At 33.5% G+C, this 16,595-nt stretch overlaps 1 protein-coding gene across 1 annotated transcript in view; it reads right to left on the bottom strand.

The window, feature by feature from the left end:
• Positions 1-204: 204 nt before the first annotated feature.
• Positions 205-16,595, bottom strand: part of LOC134248935 (RYamide receptor-like) — a 46,712-nt gene continuing 30,321 nt past the window's right edge. The window contains exon 2 of the mRNA XM_062731320.1: positions 205-639. Within this exon, the coding sequence (XP_062587304.1) occupies positions 205-639 (435 nt within the window). The remainder of the gene's footprint in view (positions 640-16,595) is intronic.

Genomic DNA, 16,595 nt, shown 5'->3' with positions numbered 1-16,595 from the left:
ATTATCTTTCAGATATTCCATATCTAGATTCCGTAAAGTTTTCTTGTAATTCAAAAGTTTGGAGTCAATAGTAGATGTTCGTATGAAATACAAGGTGTGGCCTTTGTTCATAGAAAAAATGGAAATTTGCGAGTTGGAAGCTGTTGCATCACCTTGCATGGTATATAACATAATGAGGAACACGTTTTAGTAAATTGTTTTATTTCAAGTGTCGCTGTGTATCTTTCCAGGTAAAACATAACTATCAGATAAAAGTTGTTCTTTATGCGATAAATACCTACAGTCTTCGGACTTTTTATTTACTTTTTGTGCTGATTGAATTTCAATACGTAACACAACTTTATTGTTTACACCCTTTTCGTCTAGTTGCTCATCAGATTCACATTTTGAATGTCTTCGTTGACAACATTTATGGAATGCTAAATGAAGCCCTGCTCTAAATTTTGGGCTCATCCAGATGTAAATGATTGGGTTGTAACAGCTGTTACTCATGGCCAACCAGTGGAAGAAAACCCAGAGAACGGGCATAAAGCTCTGGTTATAGATTTCAGGATCCTGGTCTCCGGCGAGCGTGATCACGTGGAAAGGCAGCCAACAGAGGGCGTAAAATATCACCACAGTCACCATCATACGAATCATCTACAAAAATAATGACGTCATCACTACATGGCAGAAAAATTCCATCATTAAATTTTTTAAGACATCCCACCTAATTAGTGATTTTGGTGCACATAAATATGTGAAACAATGGATTTGTTAAAAAAATATTATTTCTCTAATAAAAGATACTGAAACAATGGAACCGTCCCGTCGAAAAATTGCATATTTATCCCGGTATAAATTAAAACCTGAGTACTAGTAACTTCCGTCACACACGAACGTATTCACTAATACAATTACACACTATCTCCTTCAAATTTCTTGTGAGAAGATAATAATCTAGATAGTAATTGATTATAAAAATAATCGCTTTTGGATTACCATTCTTTTTCATAAAATTTACATTTGAATTCAATTTTACCTACCGTATATACTCGCCTACAAGTCGGTTTTTGGGGAGTAACATTTTTGTCCTAAACTTTATGTCCGACCTATAGGCGAGTTATAAAAAGATTGGTATTTTTCTTGAGGGCGATATATAGTCTTTTATTAAGAGGTAGTCCACTGAAAATCAGGCAATGGGTGGCACATCGCATGTCATGGATTTTTATTAATTTTTGCATATAGACTTATTAAAGCAAGTGTTTACACATGACAACATCAAAAAAATTTTTAGTGCTCCTCTAGTCCTATTTTTGGTATGTGCTCAATTTTAAGTGCAAAAAGGTCAACATGGGGGTAAAAAAAATTACTACGTTTTTATTTTGTTTTATATGTACCAGATACGCAAAACCTGGATGTGTCTATCAATATTATTTATACCATACACTCTTATCTTTAGTTTTCGTAATGAATAAGACTCCAATTTATATTTCTTTAGAAAAAAATATGTGGTCCAAAATTGAGTTTAGCAAGTAGTTTTTTGAATTCATTATCCAATTTTCATTACGTTATAAAACCCAATACATTTCAATGACAGATTTTTTTTCTCATGTTATTATGAATACAAAGTACAAACTTTTGAGTCACTCAATAAAATCAGTGGGCACCCGTATATTGAGAGAAATAAAAGGAGTCAAATTTACCTATGTTTTACAATTTTTCACAATTAAACCGATCCCGACCGGAATTATATAAAGAAGGAAATACTATAATTGTAATGTTAAATTTGGCTCATTTGTTGTAATATGGCCAAAAATTACTTGATTTATTTTTTTACATGTCTTATGGGTGGCAATTGTCCTTAGTTTTATAACTTTACACTTCTTGCATTATTTTCAATCGGGATCGGTTTTATTTCAATCGGGATCGGTTTTTACCGTAAAACTAGAAATATTTTGCATTTAATGTATCAGAAAAAAATATGCTGGTCTTTTATTTCTGTTCAGTTAGTCAACTGTTTAAAATTATTTTATCCATGGATTCAAATGTTTATACAATGTATTTAAAGTACTAATGTCTTTTACGTACATGAAGATTACAATCATGTACAACATCTGTTCGATTTCTTGATACTCGGTATTAAAAAATCAAAGTATTTGTACATGCATTATGCAACAACTGAGAGTAAACAGCTTATCTTTATTAGATATCTTATTTCCAACTAAAGTTTTTTTTTTAATTCTCTCGTGAATTAAAGAGTTCAATTCTATCATTGGCGAAAATATACTTGCACTACCTAAATGCAGAAAATATTTAAATGTGCACAGTCTCGGCTTTATCCAAATTTTTTAAACCTGTCATCTACAAAAGCCATTTCCCCTATATTTTCATCTTATAAAATTTAATTTTATATTAATAAGAAAATAAGTTATTTCATGTACAGTATTATTATTTAAGAGCCTAGAAATCGCAAGCAAAAAGCCGGGACGGGGTGGGGTGGGGGGCAAGGCGGCATATTTAAAAAAAAACTTTCATTAATGGGAAAACATTTTAGAATTGGCCAACATGGTCACATTTTTTAACTTCATATTGAATGTGAGTATGTGATTATTTCAATCACCAAATTGAACCAAAAAAAAAAAAACAACAAACAAACAAACAAACAAACAAAAACAATACAAAACAAAAAATACGCCCACAAAATCTTCCGTTTTAGTGGCAAATTGAAGTAGGGAGTTCAACAGTAATTTTCCTCAATAAATATTTTTTAAATCTTATTTTTCACTTTTTTAATAAAATATTTTTAATCGTACCGCGGATCGTTTACTTTGGTTTGACTGCATAGATACATTGTAAATATAATCAAGTGTTTTTTTTGTGTGTGTGTGTGTGTGTGTGTGTACAAATATCATGAAATAAACATCTCAACTCCGTTGACTTGAATTAAATGTTGCGTAAATCTAAAATATTCATCTTTCCTTGATAATCAGAAGAAAATAAAATCTCTTCACATCCCAATTTTATAAGAAATATTCAATATAAACAATTAATTATTTGTACGCATAGCCTAGTAAATCAGTTTAAAAAATTAGTTCTCGGACATGTACAAAATTACTTTTAGCTGAGACGTCGCCCGTGAAAAAAATACATTTTATATAAAAATATATGATTATTTAACATGTAGGATAATGCACTCTGAAAAGTAATTGAACAGAAAAAGAGAAATTATTTATTTTTAATAGTTTTATTTGCGCTTTTATGCAAAGAATTTACAAACTTCTTTGGAAAACTTGTAACTATTTAATTGTGACGCAATATTAGTCAGGTATATGACGTCACTGATACATCAATGGAAACGTGGATTCAACCTGAATAATACTGCCAATCTTAATCTAAATATTACGTTTGGAGGCGAAAATGAATTCTATTTTGAAAATAAAGTAGTAATTTCTTGTTAAATAATTTCATTTTGTGTATATATTCTAAATATTTCACTAGGATTTCGATAGTAATGTGTTTAGCAGATTTACCGATGCCACGGGAGATAACTCTTACATCGCAAAATTTCATAAAAACGTCTCTATATTTTGACAGAAAACTACTATCAAAAGTGTTTTGCCCACCAATTTTATTTTTGAAACTGAAAGACGAAATATTTCTAGATTTAGTTCAGCATGAATTATAGTCCTGTTAAATAAGTATTGGAAATTACAGTTCGTTGTTTCTGACCTAAATTCAATGGTTTATATAGGGGAATTCAAGAACACGAAACAAAAGGATATTTTACTAAATAAGCAATTTTAAAACAAATCTTCGATTACATTATTCCATTTGGACTACATTGATATTGTTTTCAATAAAATTTCAAATACTCGTCACATTCGATGTGCCGCCTATTAATACAACCCTGCCTGGTTTTTCGGCGGACTGCCTCTTTAAAACATTTCCGACGATTATCATTGAACAAAGTCTGGTTATATTATATCATACGTTTATTTTAACACATGATAGGTTACAAGTATTTGCATAATAATTATGCACATTTAAGATAAAAATAAAGTTATTAAAATACTATTTTGATAACTTTAATTTTTATCTAATATGTGCATAACCTTTTTTTGAATGATTTAAAATTACTTATCAGTGTCATTTCTTAGAATGTTATTTGAAAGTGAAACCATGTCAAAAGATTAGAGTACGGTTTAAACAAATTATTAATAATAATTTGTTATAACAAATTAATAATTTGTTATAACAAATTATCAATTTGTTATAACAAATTAATAATTTGTTTAAACAAATTAATAATTTGATATAACAAATTAAAAAAAAAATACTGCTGCGGCCCTAATACCTTCCGTATTAGAAAGATCTGATTTGAAATCGTCAACTTATTTTTTCAAAAAGTTGCACCGACTTATAAGAGGATAAAATGAGAAATCTCCCCAAAAAAAACCCCTCAAAAATTACAACCGACTTATAGCGGACCGACTTATAGGCTAGTATACTGTATACGGCATGTATTTTATGGGTAAAATTATATTGAATGAAATGATATTGTATTAATTTTTGTATCTAATTTATAAACAAGCAAACTTAAGTAAAATTGATAAACTAAACCTGCTTGCTACCTAACAATTATTTTCTCAGCAAATTAAATCTTGTTTGCCCTAACATATTCCCTAATATTCATTCACAAGTACATCTGTATACTTCATCATTATCACATTGTTAAAAATAACATTCTTTTGGAGAACATTTACAAGGCTGTTCTAGACAAATGAAGTGTCTCCCTATTGGATTAGGACAGTCATTTACAAGGTCCCGAAGACTATCGTAATGAAGAATTCGTCAAGTTCGATAAATGTTTCCTTGGTGCTTTGTTATATTCTAGGGGCTCTTTTGAGCTTCTTTGCTAGTCTGATAAACCATATTCTCAATGGATACCTTCTCCTAACTTCTCCTAACTTTTCTTGATATATTTCTACAGACTTCGAGCAGCATAAGTCTGATATTATCAAAATATAGAAATATATTCTCTCATGTGATTATCATACAACATTCTTTCTGGTTTTCAGAGCACTTTGGTCAACTCTCTGTAAAAAAAAAAAGTTTTAGATCTGTGGCTTTTCAGCATGCGATGTCGAATTGCCGTTTTAGATTCTACATAGAATTAGTTTTTAGAATCATATAATCCTGTATATTTTAATTCTACCAACATAGTAATCAAACGGGCAAAACTATAAGTAAGGCAACAATATAATAGTTGTACCTTTTACGTAATTGTTTCTCTTGCATAACATTGCGCAAAATTGAATTATTAACACCAATCAATTAATGGTTCGGAATTCATTTTCTATAAGAAGTCCGTGTGGTCAGCTTGTTTCTGAATATAATTTCCTAAAAGCATATTCAGTCTTAAATGCATTCTTTTAAATTAATAGAGTTCTTCGCTCACACCCAACATGAATATTTCTATTTTTTTTTTGTAGAGCGATTGTTTTGGGGTTTTGACGATTTTTTCATATTGTACACATAATGAATAAGTGTAATAAATATAATTTTTGAAAAAAATGTCCAATAAGCCCCGGGGTTGAATATCAGGGGGTGGGGGGGGGGGTCCTGTCCACAAGTACCTGTGCACTGACTATATTAATGTCTATTCCTGTCTACTACATTGCAGTCAGGCTTATCACAAATATCTATTTCCCTGTCGAGATCTTATTGTATTTTATTACAAATTATAAAGACCTGTGATCTAGCCACTTTTTTATCTGTAGGCCAAGTTTTTACACTTGCTTTCGAGAGGATTTATGACATGAAATACGACCTTTAGATCGCTTTTATATTCGACTTTCATAAAATTTGAGGTGTAAAAATTCGACTTTCATAAAATTTGAGGTGTAAAAAAAACACTATTTTTTAAAGTCGGATTTATGCGACCCAAAAGGCTTGTTATGTAAAACGATGTCATGTAATCAATCTTGTTAGTTTTAATAACAAAACAATGTATTTGATAAGAAGAATTGCTTCTTGAAATTAAAGTATTCGAAGGTTGTTATATTCACGTAAAAACAATTGATTTGTTTCTGTTGCTGGCCACGAAGATCGATTGCTTATGATCAAATTCCCAGTAAAACTTTACGGAGCACTTTTTAATAGTCGAGTATCTGTGTGTAGATATTTATATTAGCTACAGGGTAAATCGGCAACCTCCAAACAGTGATATATCTTGGAATTTTCAAAACAAGAAGGATTAATATTCCAAGAGACCTTGCACTTTTATTTTTAATTAGATCTTGATTTTAGCCGGACATATGGAGAAAACAAACAGTATCTATAAGCGCAAAAGTACATTCAAACAAAATTCATGGACCAATAGGCACCAGAGGTGTAATCAGGTGCCATGGAGCAGGAAGCATCCCCTCCCTACCGGTCACAGCCGCCAAGTGCTCCTGGTCATGACCAAAAAAAAAATTGGAAAACAATTCAGTGTAAGAATTTGTGACAGACATTCCTTATTCTTCAATTCTACATATACAAAGGGCGATGTTGAAAGAAAAGATTATCAATTCAAGGATAAACTATACATATCAAATTATCTCTTTACATTAATATATATACTAAAAAGTACTTTTTCAAGATAGAATGAGAAAAATTTGCTTTTCATAACGAGAGGTTCTGATTCATTTGTATAAATTATAGCTACAAACTGTGATCAAATGACATTTTAAAAAATAATTATACTCAGTATGTTCCTCAGTTGCTAATAAGCAATCTCAATTATTTTTTGTAAATTTACATTGTAGGCATTATTAAACCATTACTTATTTTTTTTTGCACTGCATATATAATTGTATGCATTTTTAGGTCACCTGAGTAACTCAGGTGACCTATTGCTATCCGTTTTCGTCCGTCGTGTGTTAACATTTGAACATTTTCAGCTTCTTCTCTGAAACCACTGAACCAATTTCAACCAAATTTGGTATACAGCATCTTAGGTAAAGGGAAACATAAATTGTAAATTTTATGGTCCACGCCCCCCTGGGGCCTGAGGGTTGGGGCCAAAACCACTAAAATTATTGCAATCTTTAAAAATCTTCTTCTTTACTCCTGGACATCAAGCAGACAAACTGTTGGCATGAATGTAATGAGCATTGAGTCCTTTACCAAAATTGTGAAATTCATGGCCCCAGGGTCATGGGTTCTAGTGCTAGGGCGGGGCTATATAGATTATATATTGAAAATGTATTATTTCTTTAAAAATCTTCTTCTCTGCTGCTGGGTATTAAACAAACTAAGTACATAGTTATGATGAGCAAGAGTGCCTCTTCCAAAATTGTGAATTTTATGGCCCCAGGGTCAGGAGCTCTGGTGTTAGAGCGGGGCTCTATTGATTATATAGTGAAAATGCATTTATTTTTGAAAATATTCTTCTCTGCTCCTGGGTATTAAATAAACAAACTAAGTACATAGTTATGATGAGCAAGAGTGCCTCTTCCAAAATTGTGAATTTTATGGCCCCAGGGTCAGGGGTTCTGGTGTTAGGGCGGGGCTCTATTGATAAAATAGTGAAAATACATTTATTCTTTGAAAATCTTCTTCTCTGTTCTGGGTATTAAATAAACTAAGTACATAGTTATGATGAGCAAGAGTGCCTCTTCCAAAATTGTGAATTTTATGGCCCCAGGGTCAGGGGTTCTGGTGTTAGGGCGGGGCTCTATTGATAAAATAGTGAAAATGCATTTATTCTTTGAAAATCGTCTTCTCTGCTTCTGGGTATTAAATAAACAAACTAAGTACATAGTTATGATGAGCAAGAGTGCCTCTTCCAAAATTGTGAATTTTATGGCCCCAGGGTCAGGGGTTCTGGTGTTAGGGCGGGGCTCTATTGATTATATAGTGAAAATACATTATTTCTTTGAAAGTCTTTTCCTTTGCTCCTGAGTTTTATGCCATTGATCCAAGTATATATATTTATGATGAAGAAAGGCGCATCTAGCAAAATGGTTATTTTTTATGCCCTCCTGGGTCGGGGGGGGGGGGGGGGGTATATAGTCTGAAAATAAATTAATGCTATGAAATCTGTTCTTTGGTATAAATCATAAAATTTATGATAAAATGTCCAAAATTTTGAAATATGTAGCCCCATGGTCAGTGGTTACTATGGTATGGGATGCACAACTGGTGGTTATCAAGTGGAAATGCATCTTTAGTTCTCTGATCTACCTCTTGGTATTAAGTAACCAAAGTAAGCATGCTAAGTATATAATTATGATAAGCAATGGTGCCTTTTTCAAAATTGTGAATTTCATGGCCTCTGGTTTAAAACACGAACCAAAGTTAATTGTTTGAATTCAAAGTTGTTACACAATACTCAGGTGACCTATAAGGCCCGTGGGCCTCTTGTTGATTTAAATGAATCAAAAAAAGAAATGTCTGTCTTGGCCCTTCTAAGAGACAACAAAAGGCTCTGCTTATGAAAAGAGAGCTAATTGAGATAGTAGAATCATGATTATTAAGTACGCAATGCATCACAAGGATCAATTAGAGCTGTAAAGGAAGTGAATAACAAGATGGCTGACGGGATATAAAGCTGTCAGGAAAGATTTTCTTAGACTTCAGACAATAGTGTTTGTTCCCCATTCATAAAACTATCTGGAAATACCATAAACATAAATCTGAAAATCCCTAAAAATGAATCTGAAAAACTGACATAAAAAATCCGAAATAAAAATCTGAATATCCTGTAGACGTTAATCAGTGTATACCCAATGGAATTCGAACAAGACCAATTATTTTGTGGCATCAGAGTCCTACAGTCAGAGTTGTCGAAACGCCCGTAACAGATGAATTATGTTTAATATGTGAACGTTTATTACAAAGTCGCACAAAAACACCAAGCTTTCATTGTGTTATGTTCCAAAATCGCTTTCCAGTAATTCAAATAATGGTTTAAAATGCATTATTTCACTACTCATGTAAAGATAAAAGGACGAAGAACATTTTTAACAACGACTTTTTTTCATCCTGATTTCGTGTCAACAAGTTTTCTCAGCCTCTGTTCAACCTTGACTGACGTATTTGCTAGCGCTCTCGAGCGCTAGCAACTACGTTAGTCCAAATTCCTTGAATACGCATGCTCGGCCGCCATGGCCGTGCATTCTGGGAAAACTGAAAAACTACTTCAGATAGACCGTGCGATAACAATTTCGTTGTACCGTGTTGTAGCATGAAATAACTGTTTCTCTATTGTGTAACTTACACTTAAAGATAACTTCATATTTATAATATTTCAAATTCTGGGTTTTTTTTTGCTGACGGAAAAGCCCGAATCATTATCTGATTGTTCTAAACAATGACAAGGGAGGTTTTTTTTTTTTTTTTTTTTTTTTTTTTTACATCTAAGCACAACCAAAGATAGATTCTAATTTCTGATTGGTCAATTCAGCCAATCTTACAAATTCCAGAAACAGAAGCAAGAATTTACACTAAAAATAACGAATAAATCCACTATTTGTGTTTAAAAAAGTCTGATGTGTATGGCTTTTAATAACATATCTTGACAAAGATGACCCAAAGGACCAATTAAGCTACTTCACATGCGTTCCAAACTCTCTGGACTCTGTACACGACATACACTTTGAGTTATTTTCTATATTCCTTTCAGCTCCCATGTATTTTCTTTGCTACATTGCCAAGAAATTCTCTTCTTTAAATCAGCTCATACATGCAATGTCTCAATCGGCATCTTCTTCATATTATATAGAGCCCCCCCCCCTCTCCAGTAAAGGTCATATATGTTCCGTTGCGCCAAAACTCCAATAGGTCACCCCCCCCCCCTTATTTCTTAACCTTTGTGTCTATAAAATACGCCTCACAGAACAATAATAACTCTCCAGCCTTGATAAAAATTAAAGAATTCAGCAAAATAAATCATTTGATCACGGATCTTTCTTTCTGTGTTTAAAAAATGCTACGGCGCTAGCTCACCTATCTTTTTAAAAGATAAACTTGTGTATTACATGTATGGTCAGATCGTATTTCGGCTAAAGGTTTCCTCCTCGTTTGTGCCTCCCTCCGTCCGTCTGTCTGCATGTCTATCTGTCTGTCCCTCCGTCTGCGTGACAGTCTCTCTCAAATGGCTTACAGCCTCTTTTTTTTTCTTAACACTTGCAAATATGTTATGCTTATTTTTGGTATGTCAGGGTATCTTGATGAGTTACATCAAATTTGGATTTCGTTCCGCTTCCATGATTTTTCGCGGCAATTATGGTCTTTTTAATATTTAACGGGTTTCTACGCTTTCTTCTAAACGCTTGCAGAGGGGACTACTATCTTTAATAAAATTCAGTGGTTTTCGCACCCCTTTCCCCTAATGCTTGCTGGTAGATGTTGAGCTGATTTTTGTTTTGTGCACCTACCTTATGAGTTATAGGTCAATTTTTATTATGTACCGAAAAATAAGGATGAACGTTAGAGACTGTGCAGCTGACAAAAGTGAAGAAAAATGTAAACAAACACTAGGCTAGACTCCTAGTTTTCTCTATGTACACAGGTTTAATCGATAGCCCAAAAACTGTATGAAATACTTGTTTACATTTAAAATAAAATAATTATCATTTTACTTGCTTATTTTCTTCATTTTTATACATGAAAAGCAAGTAGAGCAGGTCATTTTATAATTTATGTACCGGTAGATATTATTGCGCCATGTGATTAGGTCACATATTGACCTCTGACAAACTTCATACAGAATTGAAGATATTTTCTCTCTGTATGTTTAATTGTTTATATAATGGAGAGATACCACAAATGTATATATTGCTGTATAAGTATGGGAAGTTGACGATTGAAAAGTTAAATTCATCATATGTATCATAAAGTTTTGTTGTTAGATTACCATTAACGTCTTTTTATAGTAAAATATATAAAATATGAAACAAATGTGACAGACTGCGATACTCACTGGGATATACTGAGTCGACATAGGAATGGAAGTAACTATTGTTAATAAAGTTTATCTCCTCTGGATAAACTAGGTTATTTTGAGCACATAATTATTGACTATAGAAAGATAGACAACTCTTACTTGTCACATTTATACAACTGGGCATGCGCAAGGTAAACTTCCTTTTCCTGTTGAACAACAAAGCTGCTGGTACCAAAAATTTTAACTGAAGAAAATTACTTTCATCTAAGGCATCACGAAGAGAAAGTCAAAGTAAGTTTGTTTAATTAATGAGTTATTCATTAGGATCAATTACTTGAATGATTTATTTAAAAATTTAGGGTTTTAGTCACGATTTATCAGATTAGATTTTTGGAAAATGTTCTCGACCTTGCTGATAGGTCAGCCATGTTGTAAAAAAAAAAAAAAAAATGATGAATGAGTCAGAGTAGAAAATTATTCAATTAACTTGACAGGGAAAAGTTTAGTTTAGTTGCAATAAATGGTAATATGTTTTGGTATTAAACAATCCAAAAAAAAAAAAAAAAAATGACGGAGATTAGTTTAGTTGCTATGAATTGTAATTTGTGCTTGCATTATATTTAAATAAATAATAGGAAAATTAAAATTTAAAAAAAAAAAATGATGAATTTTAAATGGAATTAAAATGACATTTCTTTTGTTTTATGAGCCATGTTGAGAGCCAATAAAACCAGGGCATCGAAGGCCAATAGCCCATATGCCCGCCCAGTATCTAGGACTTCTGCGGCACATAGTATTGTAGCCTCCACGGTGACCACCCAAGCATCCACAGTAGCGTCGACGTCCATTGACCCCATCATACCGACATCAGTCACCAGTCATTATTCCCAGGCAGCTATGTCAGTGCCAACAAGAACTTACATGGTCAGCCAAGAATCGCTTGTTCAATCAGTACCCTTACAGCCTGTCTACGAGACTGCAGACATCCCAACTCCGGTTGTGCAGACTGTACCCACCCAACAGACAGTGGAGCCGCAGTAGCCTGTGCCAACAACTAGCACTACAACAGGTATAAATTGCATGGTTGAATTAGATAGGCCTACACCTTTTCAGAGTGTAGCATCAATGCTTGGAGCTCATGTCTCTCAAACATTGAAAGAAAAAATTTGGAATAACGAGTATGTCGCTTTGAGTAAACTGTTGATCAAAGAGCCAGTTTCAGATATACAGCATCATATTGTTTATCTTGATGGTTTAATTCAGGTTAAACCTAAGTACAAAGATGAAAAAATTATGTCTATTTCACAATGGACTGATGCCTTTTTAATTTTTGCCTCAATTTACTGCGCCAAGCACTCTGCACAAGCTATAAATTTATTTCGTTATATGGCAACAATTAGAAAAGGTGCAGAGCGTTCACCTACGTCTTATGGTTGGAGGGATTATGACATCCAGTTTAGGCTGAAAAAATCATTTGATTCAAATCTTAACTGGGGTTCGGTTGATGCTGAACTTTGGTTGTTTTATATGCAGCCCACTGTACAAAATTATAGTCAGAATCCCCCAAACAATTTAAATGTTACTCTTACAATTTTCAGGGTGTTTGCGAAAAACACAATTGCAAGTTTTTGCATATTTGTGTGAAATGTAATGGTTCACATCCTTCTTTACATTGCAGATCTTCCCAGAATAACAATGTCAAACAATTCCCCCAGTCTAGGCCCACACAACAGCAGTTCCGCCCAAGATTCCCACAGCGAGCAATTCGACCTACACAATAAGTTATGGGATTTAGGCCATTCTCCAATTAAATCCAACAATCTTCACAAATTATTAATAAATTATCCTGACAGAAAAGTTGCCAACATATTAGGGCAGGGTTTTGAGAAAGGGTTTTTGTTAAATTATCAGGGCCCTAGAGTAAGGGTTGAATATAAAAATATGAAGTCTGCAATTCAACACTCTAGCGATCTAGAAGAAAAGATTAAGAAGGAAATTGGATTAGGTAGGGTTTTGGGTCCTTTTTCAGCCCCCCCAATATCAAATTTAAGATGTAGCCCAATAGGTTTATTACCTAAAAAACAAGGTGGATGGCGTATGATAACCAATCTTTCACATCCTTATGGTGATAGTGTTAACGATTACATAGATCAACAAGATTGTACTGTCAGCTATGCTTCGTTTGATGATGCAATTAACATAATTCAAAACAAAGGAAAAGGGGCCCTTATGGCAAAGATGGATATTTCTAGTGCATTTAGGCTTTTACCAATCAATCCTCAGGAATTTTGTCTGCTAGGTTTTAAGTTTAATAATTCATATTATATTGACAAGTGTTTGCCAATGGGGTGTTCAGTATCTTGTTCACTGTTTGAAAAATTTTCATCATTTTTACATTGGGAATTAGAACAGAGGTCACAAAAGGATGGCATTGTTCATTACTTAGATGATTTCTTTTTTGCTGGATCAGCGAATTCTAGTGAATGCAGAGAATTAATGTATCATTTTCAAGAACTGAGTCAATTTTTAGGAGTTCCAATTGCACCAGAAAAAACTCAAGGTCCTTGTACAAAATTAACATTTTTAGGGTTAGGAATAGATTCTGTTGAAGAGACAATTTTTGTTCCAAAAGAAAAAGTGGATGAATTGTTGGAAAAGATAAAGTATGTTCAGTGTAGTAAAAAAGTAACAAAGAAAGAATTAGAATCGCTTGTTGGTTCACTTGCCTTTGTTGTAAAAGCACTACCGGCTGGTAGGGCATTTTGTAGGAGAATTTACGGGGCACTACAAGGTGTTCATAGGTCTTTTTATTTGATTAGAATATCTAATGATATTAAGTTGGACCTTCAGATGTGGGTTGTATTTCTGCGAAATTTTAATGGACTAACTCGGTTTCCATCAGTAGATTGGTCAGATAGTGATATGTTGCAATTTTATACAGACAGTTCAGGGTCGGTTGGGTGTGCTGTTGTTTTTGGCGATGAATGGAGTGTGTTAGCTTGGCCGGCAAGTTGGTCTCAGGAGATAAAGAAGGATATTACTTTGTTGGAGCTCATTCCAATATTGTTAGGTATTGTTATTTGGGCAGAAAAACTAGCTTCTAATAAATTGCTATTACATGTAGACAATTTAGCACTTGTTCACATAATTAACAACAAAACGTCAAAAAATAAGAGAGTTATGGTTTTGTTGAGAGCCTTGGTCCTCAAAACATTGCAGAATAATATTCAAATCAAATGTCAACATATTCAAGGTATTAAGAATGATAAGGCAGATGCTCTTTCTCGTTTTCAGTTTTCGAGGTTCCATCAGCTGGCTCCTGGGGCTCGGCCTTATCCCTGTCCAGTTCCTATGCAATTTTGGCAAATTATTCATCAACTGTAGAGAACCTGGTAGATGCTAGCATTTCGGACAATACAAACAAAGTTTATAGGCAGGGCATTCAAACCTTTATTAAATTTAGAGTAGATAACTCTTTTCCACAATTGTGGCCTCCACCTGTTGACCATGTCATCAATTTTGTTGCACACATGTCAGAGAAAAAATGCGCCTTTTCAACCGTCAAGTGTTATCTGTCTGGTCTGAGCTTTTTTATAAACATTCATGGATGGCCAAATTCTGTGGAGTCATTTTTTATTAAAAAACTGCTTACTGGTTACAAAAGGTTGACTGTGTCTAGTGATATTAGAAGGCCTATTACCTTGCACTTATTAGGTCGTATCATAAATACCTTGCCATATGTTGCACATTCTTTATACGAGGCAACATTATTTCAATGTGCCTATTCAGTAGCAATTTTTGCATTGCTTAGAGTCAGTGAAGTAGTAGACCTTCAATCTGATAGTGTTCAGTTATTACAAGACCATGTTAGTCTACTGATTAAAAGTTCTAAGACTGATCAAATGCACAGGGGTTCAGCAGTTAAAGTTCCAAAGCATGCCCAGTCATTAATTTTGTTTACAATACTGCAGAAATTTCTTGCAATGCGTCAGACAATTTCAACTACAAAATTTTTTGTGCATTTCAACTCCAAGCCTTTGACTCAGTATCAGTTTTCTACAATGCTCAATAAATGTTTATCATTTTTGAATATAAACACATCGGTTTTTAAATCTCATTCTTTTAGAATTGGTGGGGCCACACATCTGTATTTAAATGGTATGAGCGAAGCTGAAATCAAAACCATTGGCAGATGTAATTCTGCTGCCTACAAGTCATATATAAGGCCAATTGTTTAATAAGTTACATGCAAATTTATTTTGTTCAAAATCATTTCAGATTGCATATGGATCATTGGTTCATCTTTGATATTTTGGGCTCAGAAATATGCTCAACAGAGAATGCTTAACAACCTGGGATTTGAATCACATAGGATAATTTGGCATGGAATAAGGGGTATGGTTTGGTCACAGCTTTATCCAACTATCCAAAAGAAATTAAAAGATAATAACCCACCAACAATCCTAGTAATACACTGTGGTGGCAATGATATTGGTAATCCGCATAATACGTTGAAGGGTTTACAAATGTACATGAAATCTACCATTGTAAATATTTCACAATTAATGCCAAAGACAGTTATTGTTTGGTCTCATATTTTACCACGAAGTAATTGGACCTTATGTCTTTCTAACAATGATGGAGAAAATTGGAGAAGAAGAATCAATTCAGCACTTGCTACTTTTGTTGTTAAGAAAATGTGTGGGGCCTCCATTAAACATCCTGATATTTTAAAAAGACATGTAGCCCTTTTTCGCAAAGATGGTGTATACTTGTCAGACTTGGGTAATGACTTGTTTGTGAATTCTTTAAGAAATGCTCTGGGGGTGTTTTTGTCAACCACTGACAGAATTTATCCTACTACTCCCACATGTACTTGTTAAGTCTTGTCATGGCCAATCCTTGAAGTTGTGAAGTTGCATATTTGAAAATTGAATTGTATACAATTACTGGTTGAGTGTTAAATTGATAAATATGTATTTGTATTGGTGAATGCAAAATTGACCGCCTAGATTTGTTGGCGGATGACCCACAAAAAATATGTTTTGTGGTTCATTTGGCAGAATTTTGCAGAGAATGCCACCTCCATGGGGCACTGTTTTTTCCAGGTCCCTTGGGTCAAGGTGGTGTTTCTACTGCTTTGAGTTGTTTGTGTATATGCTGCCATATCGATTTGAAGATCGGCGCATATTTTGTTGTTTTGTTGAAAAAATTGTGAATAAATGGCCATGACAAGTACGCCAAACATTAATTATTTGTAATATTTTAATTAGGCTAGGTCAATAAGGTCATTAGGATATTAAGTATCAATTTGTAGAAATTATTGTTATTGGTCTTCCAATGGTAAAGAACAATGGTTTGTAAGGGGTGCTTTGCTGTCTAAAAATAATTGATAATAACATGTTGGCATTATATCTAAATGTCCAGTTAAAGACTACACATGTGCTTTCTTCTTCTCATGTAAAAGCTTTTGAATAAATTCTTCTTATTATGAATAAAAAAAGATCTGCTGATAAAGGGGCCAACTGGTACTTTAGGGATTCCAACAGACCTGATCCAAAAACTACACAGATATTGGCAATCGAAATTTCAGACATCTTTTGAATATCAACTTCAGAATATTCGTGTGTACAATAAAAAAAAAAGGTTTACAGCAAAATAATTGCATATGATTAGTGAC

Source organism: Saccostrea cucullata, unplaced genomic scaffold, assembly GCF_032062105.1.
Source record: "Saccostrea cucullata isolate Sc308-1 unplaced genomic scaffold, CSIRO_AGI_Scuc_v1 ctg1780, whole genome shotgun sequence".
NCBI lineage: Eukaryota > Metazoa > Mollusca > Bivalvia > Ostreida > Ostreidae > Saccostrea > Saccostrea cuccullata.
This window is presented reverse-complemented; position numbering and strand designations above follow the sequence as displayed.